We start from the raw sequence: 17,123 nt of genomic DNA on the forward strand, positions 1-17,123 counted from the left end.
AAATGACACCACTTTAGATTCAAAGTGAATTCAAATTTAGCACTAATTTGTCAAAACGTAAAATACTTCATACAAAACAACAATAACAACATCAATAATGAAGGAGTTTCTGAACACTGGGCCTCATTAAAGAGTTAGTTCACCCAGAAATGAAAATTAGCCCATAATTTGCTCACTAATTTGCTTGCTAAATTGGTGCAAGTTAGATTAAAGTGATTATTATGTTTTAAATATAGATATTTTTCTTAACAAAATCCATCAATTCACTACATGAGTCCTTTATTCACACCCTGGAGCCGTGTGAGGCACTTTTTATTATGGATAGATGCACTTTATAAGACTTGTTTTGGACTGGTGAGGAGAAACACCCACCCATGCAATTCTAAAGCTTGGAAATGCCAGGACAATTTTTTATAGAACTCCGAATGGATTTAATGTCCTCTTTAATGAAATGAGGAGAATGTTAAAATGAGTCCAATTCTGTCAAGTTCACTAAATATTCTCATTATTCTTTGAAAACTGGTGTGCATTTTAAGAGCTTTTCATTTACATTAACAACAATGACCAAAGAATGCAATGTATCGAACTCCTTGGGTTGTAAAACAACCTTTTATTTGTTGCTAAATTTTTGTATGTGGACTAAAACTTATGGTCAAACTGGTCCTGAAAACATATGCTAAGAGACACAGGCAATTTTTTCTGCTTCTGACAGAGAGCCAACGGCTGCAGACCTGGGTAAAACCTTTAACCCCCTTCATTTTCCCTTTTTCATAACTGCTATTTTCATTTTTTTAGTCTAGTTGGGTAGCTGAGAGAGTGGATTCGGTTCAGCGCTCCTCCGCTCCCTTAGACCCAGTAAATCATGAAAGGCTTTAGTAAGTGCTGAAACAGTAGCAGGTAAATCAAGAGAGAGAGCGCGAGTCCACGAGAGGGCTTTAAATTTCCTCTTAAACGCTGTGGGGCAGAGTGTGTGATGTGTAAAAGCCCTGTTTTCTTAATTTGATTTCCTCTAAATGCTTCTGCTCGCCCTGATTTACAGCCTATCGCTCTTTTCCCTGTGCGTTATTTGTTGGCAGAAAGCTGATCTTGCAGTGGCGCCCCTGGCCATCACGTACGTGCGGGAGAAGGTCATCGACTTTTCCAAACCCTTCATGACGCTGGGGATAAGTATACTGTACCGCAAACCCAACGGCACCAACCCAGGGGTGTTCTCCTTTCTCAACCCCCTGTCCCCCGACATCTGGATGTATATTCTGCTCGCTTACTTGGGTGTCAGTTGTGTGCTGTTTGTCATAGCCAGGTAACATACCAGCCACATATATAGACATAACCCCACATCATAACCTCATCTCATTAACATGTTTTTGCTAACGGATGCAGTTTACTCCTAGATTGGCTTTAAAGGAATAGATTTCCTGAAAAGGAGGGCCACCTGGGGGGCCACTGTTCTGTAGAGTTTAGCTCCAACCAACTCCAACACACTTGAAACATCAGGAAGTTTTAAAATGAGTCTGAAGACTTTGATCCTCTGTTTCAGGTGTGTTTAATTAGTGTTGGAGCTAAACTCTGCAGGACAGTGGATCTTCAGGAAAAAAGTTTGGACAGCCCTGGCTTAGGTTAACTATTCCTTTAAGATTCCCAAATGCCACTCTCGCAATATTTACATGATGAAACGTCATGAGGTTCAGCTCAGTCGTTTCCTAGAAAAATGACAGAAATATGAAATACCTGCAGGTGTGAACAGGAGATAGCTAAGAGTTAAAAGAGAAAACGAGAGAAAGAAGCACACACACCTAGTAAACACTCAAGAGAGGAGCTATAAGGGTTGCTTTGGTCTTCCTGTCTTGAAGCAGATGTGCTACAGTATGTGCCTCTCATCAGATAATGCACAATAGCACAAACCATAAAAGCAAAGATGCAAAATCACAGTTTCAAGACAGTATGTGTGTGAAAGATGAAAGAAAATAGGAATGTGGGAGTGTTCAAGCGTGTATGTGTGTGTGTGTGTGTTTGAGTGAGATTGAAGCATTTTCTGGTGTGAAATGCAACCTCCCTCCCATCCCTCGCTGTCCCTACTGTGTCTATTTTGTATACTTTTCTTTTCTGATTGGGTTTTTCCACATCCTGCTTCATATTTCCTTTGGAAAACTGAGATTCTGTGATATGCAATGCTACAAAATGTATATTCAAATTTTGCAAAACTGGTAGAATCAAACATATTGTACATTGGTACAATCGTGGGCAGTAGTGAACATCTAAAATATTCCTTGCATGGTATACACTCATTTTGGAGACTTAGAATTAAACCCTACAGTAGATACTACAATGACTACCATTTATTCCAAGCACTGTTAAAATTAGGTAAAATTTAGTTACAAAATAAAGTCATTTTCAGGATTTAAATTATGAGTATAGATATCCCACTTCATTATTTATAGGAAGTAGACATTGCAGACTAATTATCCCTTAATTAAAGGATATTCTGGGTTAAGTGCAAGTTAATATGCCAATTGGAAAATAATTCCAACTCGTAACTCAGTTTGTAAAGACAAATAAAATATATATCTGCATGCAGCAGTTAGCAGAATCCACTGGGCATAGGAAACTACTCTAAATCAGTAGAATGGACCTTTTATACAGTATGTCATAACTTTAAAATGGATCTTTTATACCTGATAGAGCTTAGTATTTCACAGCTTAACGTTGACATCTGTCAGTCCATGTTTTTCCTCCTTACTCTCAAACTGGCAGATGTAGCATCTTTTTTGCATCTATGAGTCAAAAGCTGCATACTGTAAATCTTTGTCTATACGGAGGCTGTTCAAATATAGGATGCATTCTTCAACAAAATTGTATGAGATGAAGAAAAGGCAGCCAATTGTAAATAATAGCCCCTATTTAACATTACAGCCTATGGAGTCTTTCAGAAAATTGACAAATTTTCTTTTTAGTTTGAATAATCCTGCATTTCAATTTCTAAATCCATGAAAGAAGAAAAAAAAAAGTAGCACAGCTGATGTTTTGAAAATTGCAGTTTGAACTACTAGTTGCTAGGCAACCATCCAACCCATCCATCCCATAATTACAAAATGCAGATGGCCTCCATTCGACTTTTAATGCTTTGATTAAAATGCATTCTATTTGATTTTTTTGTATGCACATTTTTAAACTGAGGTACGAGTTGATCTTAATTGATTGCTTATGCTTATTTATATTAGACCCAGTATCTTCCTTTATATGTTATACTGTAGGGCATTCTTAGAATAAATCACTGAGATCGATACCATTTGCATTGGTGCTTTCCATTGGTCTTCATTTGAAGCATGGTGTGGAGAAATCCAAAGAAAAGGCCTTATTTTAACCCTAAAACTCTTGGGTTGACTGCACTAAGCTGGTCTAACCCTGTAGTTTTATGGTTAATGCTCTTGTGCTTTATAAATGTTACTGGCAATATGATCACACAAGTGTATAACAAGCTACAACTGTCATCTAAGTTGGTTCAGAATATGCACCTTTCACCTTATAACTGCACTAATGTTAACGCTGGGTAAGTGTTCACCTTTTCAATTCTCAACTAGTGCACAAATAACAAGTGCACAAAGAAACAGCATGCTTTAACAGAAACACAAGACCTAACACAAGTATTACTGTGTTTATGTGTTTGTCTCTTTGTACACATTTCTTTATGTGTGCATGTGCAACTGCTTTTGTATGTGCACTATAAAGCCAGTATATGCAGCAAACATGTCTGCGTGTGAGAGTGAAAGACAGAGCGAGAGAGAAAGAGATCACAGGGTGACATAATGGGGACTGGTGGAGGGTTTCCTAAGGCTTATTCTCACCATGCAGTATTTAGAAACCTTCCTTCTGGGCACAGTATGAAAGTCAAATATTTATCCTCCTCTCAGAATCTGTAATGCATATCAGCAGTTGTTTTTGTTCCTGTTGTTTTCCTCTTCTTACAAAGTTTCTTCTGTTTTCTGCGAAAGCAGGTGATGAAACAGCTGAGGAAGTCTCAATTGGAAATGAGTTATGCTAACTTATGACACTGGTTCTCATCTTTTGCCGTGAAACAAGCGATGCATTGATGCTGTAAATCATGCCGCTGATACAATACTCAAATGCTGAGTCTAATTCTAATGCTTCAAATAAGTCACCCTTTTTCAGTTTATCTGATCGTGAATGTGGTACATGTAAAACCATATTCCTATCACAGGCAAGCTTATCTCACTATTCCATAATATATTGGAGAAATATATCTTGCAGGTGTTTATTATGTAGTATTTTAGAGATTAAAGTTTGCAACCAGTTTTACTTATGAGTGAAACAAATGCGAGAAAATGTCATTCTGAACCAGATTTTATCTGTTGGAAATTGATTGGATTGTGAAAAGCAGGCGATGAGCCATGTGGAAAATGAGCAAGATTCACAAAGTCTGAAAATATGTTGAAAAGCCGTTATAGATGCAAAGCACACTATTTTGATAAAAGACTGCAAAGACAACCTTTTTTATTGAGAATGACAAAACAAATAAAACAAGCACACAATAAATGGTCATAACTGAGATTTCTATAATTGTAACTACAAAATTTTGAATCTGAATATGTTCTATGTGCTTAAGAAAATTAATAGGGACAATTTTGATTCCATGTTAACTACATTTTTATATTTTCTTAAGAAAAAAACATGGCGGTAATGTGCATGCCTTTGCTACAATAATGATGTTCAGGGTGGTTATTAAGGTGTTCTTAGTGCTTGTTAATAAGTTGCTGTGCAGTTATTGCAGTGTTCTTAGTGTTTGCTAGGATGTATCTCATCGGTCCAAGTCAAAAGAGCCACCGTGATACAAATCCCTAGATAAGTCGTAGGTTACTTCTTCAATGTCAGTCTATGATCTAAGAAATCTAGGATTTTTTTATCGTCCGCCAGGCAAAAATCATAAATCCAATCGTATAGATTATTAATAGCATACCTCTGCTCAACTAGCAGAATGATTTAAGGTATTGCCTAAGTCTCTGGCAAATGATGCTGGATGAGTTATACACCAGATTTTAATTCTAAGGGTTAGGAGTTTGTTTAAATCCCTAAACAAAAGTATGAGCAATATTTGTAGTTATGTTTGCTTTAGTAAACATCACTAATGAACCATTGTACATACTGCAGTAAGAAAGCCCAAGCATGCTAAAGGAAAGGATACGTGCTCCTCACAAGATGAGTAATGCCTTCACCAGTCAGGGCAAGTGCTTATCAGATCCCGCTCATTTCCAGGTGGAATATGCTTCTAAATGGGCTGCACTTAGGATGATTTAACAGACTGCTGTGTGGGGCTGACTAGATAATTAACTCCAAGTCGAGGAAGGAAGAGGATAGAAAGAAGGCACTGGGAAAAAATCATTTTGAACATTTTTATTTTATTTTCCAGTAAAAATATTTAGATGCAATTACCTAAGAATTGTTAAACAATTAAATGCATTTTCTTATTAGAATTTTTTTTCTTGTTATAACAATAAACCTTAATAAATTGTTGATTAACAATGATTTATGCTTGAAATAAGAAAGTAAAGCTTAAGTCAACTTATGTATTAAACTTCAAGTGGGACAAATCTTTTAGGATTTTTTTAATTTATTCATTCATTCATTCTTTCATTCTTTTTTTGAGTATTTTTTTAATGCTATACTACAGGGATGTTAGACATCTCTTAAGACCGAAAACCCAGTAAGTCTATGCTGAACAAGCAGTCAGTCTTTGAAATCTATGGAGGTCCATTGATTAGCAATGCATCCTTGTGTAGCACCCATATTGAATTGTATTTTAGCTCAACCACATGACCTCAGCCCATGTTCTTGATGCTAAACGCAGCTATACAGCAATGCTATTTAAATATGTCAGTCTTCCAGATCTGACATGACTGTTATCAGGTGCATTATCAGTCCTGCGCACAATGACTTTCTGAAAAAAACACCACCATTGTTCTTTCCCGAGGCATCAATGTTTCCTCAGCCTACGTTTATCTCTGCATGTTGACCTTGCTCAAAATTTTCCCTCTGCGGCACAGATGACCGGAGATAACAGAAGGTCAGTATAATTGGATCAAACTGACAGCTAACGGGCGACTGACGCTTCCCGTAGCAGCAGGTTAAGCTGCGCCTCACGCAGACAGAGGCTGTTCGTCGCCTCTCTCCTCCGCTGGCACGCTCCAGTCGATGACAGCCATCCATGTTAGATTTGCCGTTAGTAATTGGCTTTACAGAACACGATTGTATGAACTTGCACAAAGACCTTAGCATGAAAGGTCTGGGGCAGCAGTTGCAAGATTATGGTTAGTATGTACTCAGACTTGCATCGCAAATAGTGGATACTAGATCTAACAGATCTAACAAGCTCAAAGACTCTTGTCCTATGGCTCTATTCTAGCAAGCTGCTTTCTTCTAAGGAAGCATCTTAACCTCTTAACATAATTTGTACTGGTGTGTAATGTATAAACTTATATTTTGGTATGTTCTGTTCACCAGGTTTTCAAGCAGAGCTTATGTGTGAATGTTGTTTTTCATTAGTTAAACACAGAAGCTATTTAAAGAGCACAGCAATCATTTTAGATAGAACAATGATGATTGCACCAGCCCTTGATGAATCTTGCTCATAGACTCCGAAAGTCAATAATTTCTGTTTCCATTTCAGAGTTTTGACAGAGAATTAAAAAATAGCTGAGACAAATAATCTCCCTAGTATCTGATTGCTCAACTCTTGAAAAGCCTGTAGATGCTTTTTTTATTCCACTACTTCAGCACAAACAGAATTGGGTCACAATGCTTAATTGTCGCCCAATCAACCTTTACTAATGTAATGCCACTTATATTTAGCTGGAGTAAATGGGAAGTCTCAATGTGGGAGGGAGATAGCACAGTGCGAGGGATTGTGGTGTGGAGATGATGGAATAGACTAGATATTCTACATTGGGCATTTAAATTAATCCTTTTTAAATGGATATTCTGGGCTAACCACAAGTTAAGCTATTTGGACAGCATCTTTGGCTGTCAATTACAACAAAAGTTTGACTAATAAAAAAAAAAAAAAAAAAAAATCCACTCACAAAGTACATGAGACATTGTAATTTAAGACCTTTTCTATAGTATGCATTTCTTTATTATTATTTACTCAACCCAGCTGCTTAAATAATAAAAAAAAAAATAATAAAAAAAAAAAAAAAATCCATTGGCTCAGTCTCAGCAGTCCATAAACTGTGTGAAAACATTGTTATACTATTTGGATCAGTGTTTGCATTTAACATGTGCTTTGCTAGAGTTGGAGACGTTGTAGTTTTTGTATATGTGAGATGAGAAAACTGCTGTCAGTTAAATGGTTTTATTATTACTAATGTGGAGGATTGTGCTGCAGAAAATACTGCAAATTAAAGAAACATTCTTTATTGAAAATGGCTTGAATATTTCTAAAAAGACACATTCCTGAACTCTTAAGTTGACAGTAAAATCCAACAGAGAAACAATGTGTGTGGCATCATAATACCTATTGTTCTATTTAAGGGATAATTCAAAAAGTAGTTTGACCAATAGTGTGCAGGCATTGTACAAAATCGACCAATCGTGGTGTGTCGAAAGTGGGATGTATGTATGGTCAACCTAGTCATCATTTATTAACCATCAAAGATGTTCCAAATCTGTATGATTTTTTGTTCCCTCTCTATATTGTGGAAGTCAATGGAAACCAACAATTATTTGGTTACCCACATTTTTTTTTTTTTTAAAGAAACTAGTACTAGTTTGGAACAACTTGAGTAAATAATGACAGACTTATCATTTAAGATGAATTATCACTTTAATTTACAATCTGTTGGTCTTATACATTAATAGTTATGATTGCCTTTGATATGAATATGTTTCTGGAGATGAAAAAGGGTGATTGGACTGAACACAAACAGCTCTAACCAACATGTAACTATTACATTATTACATTAAAGAAAGAAAGAAAAAAAAAAACACAGAGAGACAGATATAGAATCATTAAGACAACTAGTTTTCCTGAATCTTGATATCTTGATGGTTAACTGATGGTTTCGCTAACATGTCTCTTTCTCATTGTGTCTTTATAGGTTGACCTGCCCTTCCTTCATTTTTTTTCTTCTATGTACCACAATTTGGACTAAAATGTATCTGTGTGTTCTGTGTTGCTTGCCACAGGTTTAGCCCCTACGAATGGTATAACCCCCACCCGTGCAACCCCGACTCGGACGTGGTGGAAAACAATTTCACCCTGCTAAATAGTTTCTGGTTCGGAGTTGGAGCTCTCATGCAGCAAGGTAGACGCCTCTGCCTGCCCCCCTTAGCACACATCCCACTCTTTTGCTGGGGGTCCCAACTTGCTCTTGTCAGGCCCACTGTGATGCATGGGTGCCTCTGTGCATGTAGTTCTAGAAGCAAATTGGTTGCTGGCCAGTGGTATGAATGGGACTGTGTGGGACTTGAAAGTTTTTTTGGTGGGTGTTGGGTAGAGAATCAGGGGGTCGTTAGTTGCATGCAACTTTTCCATAAAAACCATTGTCTTCGCTCTTCAGGGTTCTGAGCAGGTAAGTCCAATTTCATGTGCAAAAAAATGACACAAAGACAAATTCTTGGTCTTGTGTCAAAAACTGCCATATTTATTCTTGACTTCTAACCCTAACCCTACCAAACCCTGATGCCACATCTTCTCAACTGCAGATCTTTGAGATTGAGAATTCCGATGGCGATTAAAGGACAATGTCACATGCAACCCGCATGCCTTTGTGTTGCATCAGAATAGCATAATAATATTTGGTTGAATAATGAAAGACACCAGGCCCTTGTTTGCAAAGTGGCATGGGTAATATTTAAATCTGCACTGCATCTATTGATTGGAATGGTTTATAGTTGGGTTTGGATTGACATGAACCATTAGCATTGTGAGTCTTTGTGAAATCTACATTGTGAACGAGATGTATTTGAGGACTGGTTAAAACCAGCGACCAGATGTTTGCAATGTAGATAGCATGGATATTTGTCTTCACAATGAATGATAAAAAATTAGAAGAGCCATATACAGTCAGCTTATTCAACCCTGTTTTTTGGAGACCTAATGTCCTTTTCCAACCCGCTTCAACATGCCAAGCTGGGATTTCAAGAAGTCCAGAAGAGCTTGATTTGCTGGCTCAGTGGGTTTGATAAAGGTCAGAGCCAACTGCAGGACACTGGGTCTCCATGACCATAGTTGAAGACCTCTGGTGATGTTTAAGCCACCTAAATGTTGGTTCCAATCCTGGTCCTGGAGAACCAGCAACACTGCACATTGTTGATGTTTCTCTTATCTCACATTTGAGGTCTTGGAGTCAACTAATGAGCTGATGAGTTGAATCAGATGTGTTTGATTAGGTAGACATGTTCAGAATGGTTGGGACCAGGATTGGGAACCACTGCTTTAGATGTTTGAATGCAAATGTGGGTTCACAAGGTGCAGGCAAGCTACTGAACCCTGGATTGCAACTCGTTCGTATGAACAAGTATTCCTCAGAAAGCAGAGGTCATTAAAAGTCATAAGCTAGGGTGTTTGGATCATAGCGACAAAGGAGATAGGCCTATTATTTTCTGTCATACTAATTATTGTCCAACAGCATCACACCATAACAACATAATTGTAGGGTGTTATTGAGACTGTCATTTGTTCAGGTTACTGTGAGTTTTGAAGAGAAGATGTGGCATTAGGCTGAGGGCTAAACGGGCAGGGTTTGTGTATGTTGACTGTCTGCATGCCTCATGATGAGTGAGTAATACTACACTGTAGAGAGGCTCCCCTGCCCATGGCTTGTCAGCCCCCAGAAAACTGTGGGACGGCGTGCTTGGACATGACGTTACCTTGGGTACATGACAGTCAGCCCCAACCAGGTCATATAAGGTCACCCTGACCAAATAGTCCAGCATGGTGATACTTTGAACTGGCATTCAACTTTCTTCTGAGGATGGTTTCTTTTTAAAATTATTTGTTGTTTTGACTTCTTTATGAAAGTGCTTGTGGGTGCAAATGTACCTTTTTCTGCTAACAAAGCCACGTTTAAAGGTGATTCTCATACACTCCTCCCGCCCCTTCTACCCTGTGCCTGACTACTTGTTTTGATGAACAGGTACTCCTGTCTAAAACTCACACCATTGATTGAGCCACACGTCAGAGTGCCTAAGCAACACGGTGTTTGCACTAGTTGCCTCTGATGGGATAGAGACTATACACATCACCTTTAACAACTGGATTGCTAGTGTATATAAGGGAAGAGTGATTCTGGCTTTCTTTTTTCCTATTTTAGTGGTTGTTCAGGCTGTCTGGTAGCTAGAGTTATATATCCAAACTCTGGACTTGATTGACAGGTCACTAGAGCATTACCAGTCTCTTGAGGCCTGATTGGAACGCACGTTTGCAGTTCAGTTGTAATTCATGTAACGGCTAATCTTTTCAACAGTCCGTTGTGTTTTGCCATTGACTCAATATGCCAGATCAAAACTTACAGCTGACTCATAAAACTTAAGAAGAAGAGGAGCCAGTTCTTTCCCTGTTCTCTTGTCCTTTGACATCTCCTCCTAGTACAACTGGTTATTGTCCCGACTTTACCCCATCAATTAATTTCCTCTGCATGGCCATGATGACATCTTGATTAAGGAATAACAGAAATTATACGTAGGTTGTGACCTAAAATGATTCTTCATTTTGGCTTTTACTCACAAGCCAAATGGACTGAAGAGTGTAGGGCAATTCAAAGACAGAAGCAAATCATGAGCCCTTTATGATTTAATACAAATCTGACAGTCTGTAATCTAATTAAATCTGACCACATAAATCCTCCTAAAACATAAATGAATTCCCACCTTCATTGCGGTTGACTTTGGCATATTCGGTTAGCATAGATATGTCATCCCAGCTGGCAGAGCCTTTCCCTGCAACTAGTTGTTAAGTCTGGACATTTGTTGGATCTGTGCATCTGGTGCTGGTCCTCACATTGAGACCACTGCTATTCCCTGACTGCTATCTCTGCTCCTCTCTACTAGGATCTGAGCTCATGCCCAAAGCCCTTTCCACCAGGATAGTAGGAGGCATCTGGTGGTTTTTTACCCTAATCATCATCTCCTCCTACACGGCCAACCTAGCCGCCTTTCTTACCGTGGAGAGAATGGAATCTCCAATTGACTCGGCTGATGACCTGGCCAAGCAGACCAAGATTGAGTATGGAGTGGTGGAGGATGGCGCTACAATGACCTTCTTTAAGGTGAGTTGAATCTGTCATATCGCTTGCAGCACATGTGATATCAAGCCCTACCGGGAACTTTTAAAAAAGGCTCAATAAGGACCTTCGGGCATTGTGTCTCATGTCTTAACTTAAAACCAGTTTCTTATGGTAATTTATTTGTTTATATGGTAACCAGATGTATAATTAGAGGGATAATGTACAGTCAGCCAGTCACTGTCACAGAATAGACCACATCAGGATAATCGGATCCCCCTGTCAATGCTTATTTTTGCGATAATGACCAGCTAACTGTATGCTATCCTTTCCTAATTTGATTTGATTTAATTATATTGTTAAAGACATCTGGTGAGGAGACCTTTCAAACTCTCAGTCGGATGCTCTGGCATATTGAATTCTGGTGACACATACGAATTTAAATCTGGTTTGTGATGTTCCTTATATTTTCTGTTTTCTCGCCTGAATAAAAACACCTGAGCAATAAATGTAGTGTATAAATGGAGAATAATAATACATATAAAACACATTTTGTGGAGGTTTTTGTTGTTGTTGTTGTATAACAGTGATGACAGGGTAAAAGTGTTATTAGTGCTGTCTTATCGGAATGTCCTAATTTGAAATCTCAGCTCTCAAAGGGGATCTGAAGTATGCAATAAAACGTGTGATGTTTGAGAATGAAGATTTTATACTTGACCTAATAATTGAGGTTGTGTTTCAGAGCTTTTATCGCTTTGGACTGCTGGAAGTGACAAAGGTTGAAAGCATTTTATGACTGCAGACTGTTTAGTGTCTGTATGTGGGAGATCTACTCTGCATTTCTTTATTCAGTCCCAGAGGGCTGTGAACATGTTCACTGCGACACTTAAATGCCTCTTATTAAGTCAATATTTTTGCCCTGAGATCACAGCATGGAGAGCGTCCCCTCAGTGTGGTTTTGATTGTCCAGTGTTTGTAACCAGTTCAATGAAAGCCTCAGCCACCTCTGTTCCAAAGGAGGAGTAAGCTGTTACAAAGGCCATTTGTCTTTCCTATCCGCCTCATTTATTCTGGTAAATTTGCAGAGGTACATTGAGCATATAATTATGTTAAATGCTACTATAACATAACTTTATATGTCACTATAATATTTAGCTTTGTTTATTTAAAAATTGTGTCAAAAATGACCCTATTTGCTTCATTACTTGTTCTTTGCCTTATTGCAAACAATTCATTTTTATTGCAAATTTTGATCTCACATTTCTGAATTTTTTAAAGTTTGAAGTTTCTGAGTCATACAGTCAGAAATGTGTGATATAAACTCACAATTCTGACTTTTTTTCTCAGAATTTCATGACATAAACTTACAATTGCAAGAAATATAGTCAAAATTTCAAGATAAAAACATACAATTCTGACTTACTTTCTTGTAATGGTGCAATATAAACTCTCACAATTCTTTTTTTCTCGCAAATGAGAAATTAAATATCACAATTCTGATTTTTTTCCAAACAATTTCACGCAATTGCAAGTTATAAAGTTCAATTTTGAGAAGAAAAAGACTGATATGTTCTCAGAATTGCAAGTTTTTTGCAACTATTTTGCAATTGTGAGTTGATATCACACAGTTCATTTCTCATAATTGTGAGTTTATGTCTCGCAATTTTGACTTAATTTCTCAGAATTGTGAGTTTATATCTCTATGTAAACGCACAATTGCAAGAAGAAAAGTCAGAATTGAGAGATAAAAAGTTGCAATGATCTTTTTTAATATATTTTATTTAGTGGCAGAAATGTGCTTCCATAAATTCATCATTACAGTTTTTTTTTTCTTTTCTGTTAAGGCATTCATTATTTTTACATCTGTTTATTTATTTTTATGTCATATATGTTCCTTATTTGCTCAGACCATTTTGTTCAATCTCTTTTAATGATCCAGTCAATTCCCAAAGGACAAAATAATTTGTCCTCATATCCAGTTTTAATTTTATAGAATACACATTAGAGAGATACAAAGTGTTGCTTTCACTCTGACAAAATGCACACAGGTACAAATAATGTGAAAATATTGAAAGAAAAAGACATCCTATGGTAGATAGCGAAGCTGGAGCAGATTACTGGAGAGAGAGTAAGAGAGAGAATGTAGCTTTTTCAAAGCATCCTGGTCCTGACAACGCCTGTAATCCATTGCAGTCAGATTTCCTACAGGAACAGCAGATGTTCAGAGAGCTGAACACATATGCTCTTTTAGCAGGTGCTGATGTATTGAGTGATTGAGTGGCAGTGTGAGTGATTGACGGTTTGATAAACTGCCTTTATTGATTCTGTATAATGCTCTACAGAGAGACAGTCACAGAGCTCAATAGTATCAAGAACACTACACACTACACTTTAAATTAAATACGTTCCTTTTATGTTCTTTAACCTCAGAAATGTAGAATCATATCTAACATAACCATTCATAAACCCCCTGTGGCTGAAATAGTTTTGTGTTTAGGCTATTTACATCTCTACTTTCACAGCTGGCTTCTTCAGCTGCTATTGATTTGCTATTGTTACAAGCCAAACAACTGTAATCTACTGCTATATAATCTAGAAAATTGGGTCTCATTCACTAACGATGCATATGCACAAATTTGTGTGTGAAATCTAAGTATGAGCATTTCCACAAACAATGTTTCATCAATACTTTAAGTACTATAATGTATTCTAAATCTATAAAATTTTAGGAACAATTGAAACCACACACAAATATCTGGGTACAAAAGTACTCTGGATGGATATAATCATGTTAGGATTAAATGTTATACATGCTCAAGGATCTTGCAGTGCCTGCACTCAGGATAGTGCATATCTTTAGAGAGTGTCATGTGTTTGCTAAAACACAATAAAGGATATGAAGATGGTTTGGACGTGTTTTATGCAAATTACTAATCTATGGGTATGTGATCACTTGTTTGGAATACTCCAAATGAATTAACATTAGAGTATGGTTAAGAACAGATTCAAATGCATACACACGTGCTGTGACTTTTTGTGTGAAAAGATCTCCTGTGCGTATAATCCATGCAATTACTAGTGAATGAGATTTTTTTTTTTTTTTGATTTACCGTAATATGCAAAAAGGGAAATCTATGTCACATGCTGTGCAGTTATCTATAAAAGAAATGAAAATAAAATTGGCAGCATAGTATATTTATAGCAGCATGCTATATTTTCTACTAAAATCCAATTAGTTTGTGATGTAACATATTCTGTTTCTGGATCCAAGCTTCTACTCTATTTCTGGTTATAATACTATCTCAACAGCTGTTTATGAACACTATCCATTTATAGCACAAAGTTAAGCTTTTGAAAACACATGGTGTAGATGCCAGTATTTTAATAAAAAAAAAAAAAGAAGAAGAATCACTCTCAGACCAACTTAGATTTTGATATGGAGGTAATTTTTAAGATTAGATTTTTTTGGCAACACTGTTAGAGTATATTAGCACTGTTTATTCTTGCTTCTGTGATCTTATACTTTGTAAATAAAATCCATAAAAAATAGAGCACAATGTACTGTATTGTGTTTCATTGCATTGTGTATTAGGGTTAAACAAAATGTTTGTTAAAAAAAGGATAATGGATTAAAAAAAAAAGGATAATGTCCTGGCACAGAATTACCTGTACAGTACATAATTTACATTATGTATATATGTATGTTTTTTTTTTATTTAATCATATTTATTTATTACAGTGTATAACATTTTATAACTGTGAAGTTTATGACATCAGTCTTAAAGGGATCCTATTATGCTTTTTCACTTTTTGAATTTTAGCCAGTGTGTAGTGTGTATGTTTGGGTGTAAAAAAACATCTACAAAGTTACAAATCTCAAAGTCCACTCCAAAGGGAGATATTTAGTTTTTAAAAAATCCTGATTCAAGAACTACAATGAACAGCTCATTTGGACTACAGTGTTTTTTTTTTGTTTTTTGTTTTTGTTTTTTTCCGGGTGCTATAATGTCACAACGTAAATCCCGCTTACGGAAATTCAAATCATTGGCGGTCGGGGATTCGCCTAACTTTAGCCATGTAGCATGGACAGCCGCTTCTCGGATGCTTCAGCGAGCCGCAGGGCGGCTTGTATAAATGCGAGCATTGACTAAAGTGTCTGCAAACTGCTCCGGTAGCTGTGCTGGAGCCGCGTCATTGATGTGTGCGGTATAGAGGGTCGAAACACATGCGGAGCCGCGGCTGATGTAAACACAAGCATTGACTAGAGCAGGGGTGGCGAACGTTGGTCCTTGAGAGCCGCAACCCTGCAAAGTTTAGCTTCAACCCTAATCAAACACACCTGAACGAGCCAATCAAGGTCTGAAGGGTTACTAGAAAGCTGCAGCCAGGTGAGTTTTAATTAGGGTGAAACTCTGCAGGGCTGTGGCTCTCCAGGATCAGAGTTCGCCACCCCTGGACTAGACTGACAATCATCAGTGGATGCGTCTGAAACACCGTCTAAGCTGTTCGCCGAATTGCAACGCAGTGGGACTGCTAACCAATCACAACACACTTAGTTTTCGGAAGGCAAACCCGGAACTAATCGAGCCATTTGTGCCAGCGTGGGGACAAAGCTATTGTAATAATGTAAATGATGTGAAAACTGATGTTTTTCGAACCACCAAGCATTAGAGCATGTTCTAGTGCACCCCCAAAACAAAATAAAGACTTTGTAAAGGAACATAATAGGACCTATTTAACAACTGGCTGGAATAAGATGGCCTGGGTATGCTGTAATGTCAGGCCACCTGTTTGAGAACAGCTTTTTGGGAGTTCAGAATGGCCATTTCAAATGTTGCATTTTCTAGACTGTTGGTGGTTTTTAGCATCGTAGGGTTCTATTGCTGAAAAAAGATTTTAATAATATATGTTGAGGTTTATTGAAATGGCCGCTAGCGAGTGGCTGATGAGGCACTGGGGAGTTTGAGCTGGATGACTGCACTAATGGGAGCTCACAGTTTTAATCCTTTGATTACTCTGTTATGCACTATGTTCCTCAATATACTTCGGCTGTCCTGTAAAAACGATTCCTTTTTGGGTAGTCTGTGGGATTTTACTCTGAAACATGCTCGGTGAGAGCGTATTATGGTGCGTAAATGTTTGGCAGACGCACTGCAGGCAAGCTTAATGTGTGTTCTTTTATCTGGCAGTGACAAACCTGAGGGGGCGATAGAGTTTACTTTAAATGTCTGTCATTAAACCAGATTATACAGGAGGTTAGCTATAAACATGTCAACCAGTTAGCTAACTTTAACTAAATTACATAGCATGAGCCACTTCCAAACAGAAAGAAAATACTGTCCATTACACGAGTTGGCCCATTGCGACAATACTAAAAACATGTTGCAATGGGCCAACGCAACAACAATGGAACTGAGCTTGTGTTTGTATGCTTTTTTGTAGAGAAAATGTTTTCCTAACACTTCAGTTAATAAGTTAACTAACATTAAGGGGAGACACTGCAGGCAAATTGAGGGGAGACACTGCAGGCAAAAACACTGTTTTTTCAAGTACCTGTCAAGTTTGAGATTTTGGACTTTTTGGTTTTTCATAAAGTGTTTTTTTAGACTAGTGGAAAGAAAACACATAAAAGATACTGTTAAGTGTTTCTTTTATAGCACTTTATCTATTTGTGTCAATATATTTTAATTACAATACATATTTTTAAAGGTTGTTTTCTCAAAATTAGTTTTTTTTCTCCTACACTGAGCCATAAATCTCCACTTCAGTAGCACTTACACACAGCAAAATTTACATTTTTATTCCTGTCTATATTCTGAAGGTTTTTACAGAGGGATTTGTTCATTTATAATTTGCTTGATTTTAAACAACATTTTATTCCCCCAAAAT

The 17,123-nt window shown here is 37.3% G+C and overlaps 1 protein-coding gene across 1 annotated transcript in view; it reads left to right on the plus strand.

The window, feature by feature from the left end:
- LOC141343281 (glutamate receptor ionotropic, kainate 2) overlaps window positions 1-17,123 on the plus strand; it is a 232,558-nt gene that overhangs the window by 169,119 nt on the left and 46,316 nt on the right. The window contains exons 10-12 of the mRNA XM_073847876.1: window positions 1,077-1,300; window positions 8,197-8,315; window positions 11,062-11,279. Coding sequence (XP_073703977.1) covers window positions 1,077-1,300; window positions 8,197-8,315; window positions 11,062-11,279 — 561 coding nt within the window. The remainder of the gene's footprint in view (window positions 1-1,076; window positions 1,301-8,196; window positions 8,316-11,061; window positions 11,280-17,123) is intronic.

The sequence above is a fragment of the Garra rufa genome, chromosome 9, assembly GCF_049309525.1.
Source record: "Garra rufa chromosome 9, GarRuf1.0, whole genome shotgun sequence".
NCBI classification, from domain to species: domain Eukaryota; kingdom Metazoa; phylum Chordata; class Actinopteri; order Cypriniformes; family Cyprinidae; genus Garra; species Garra rufa.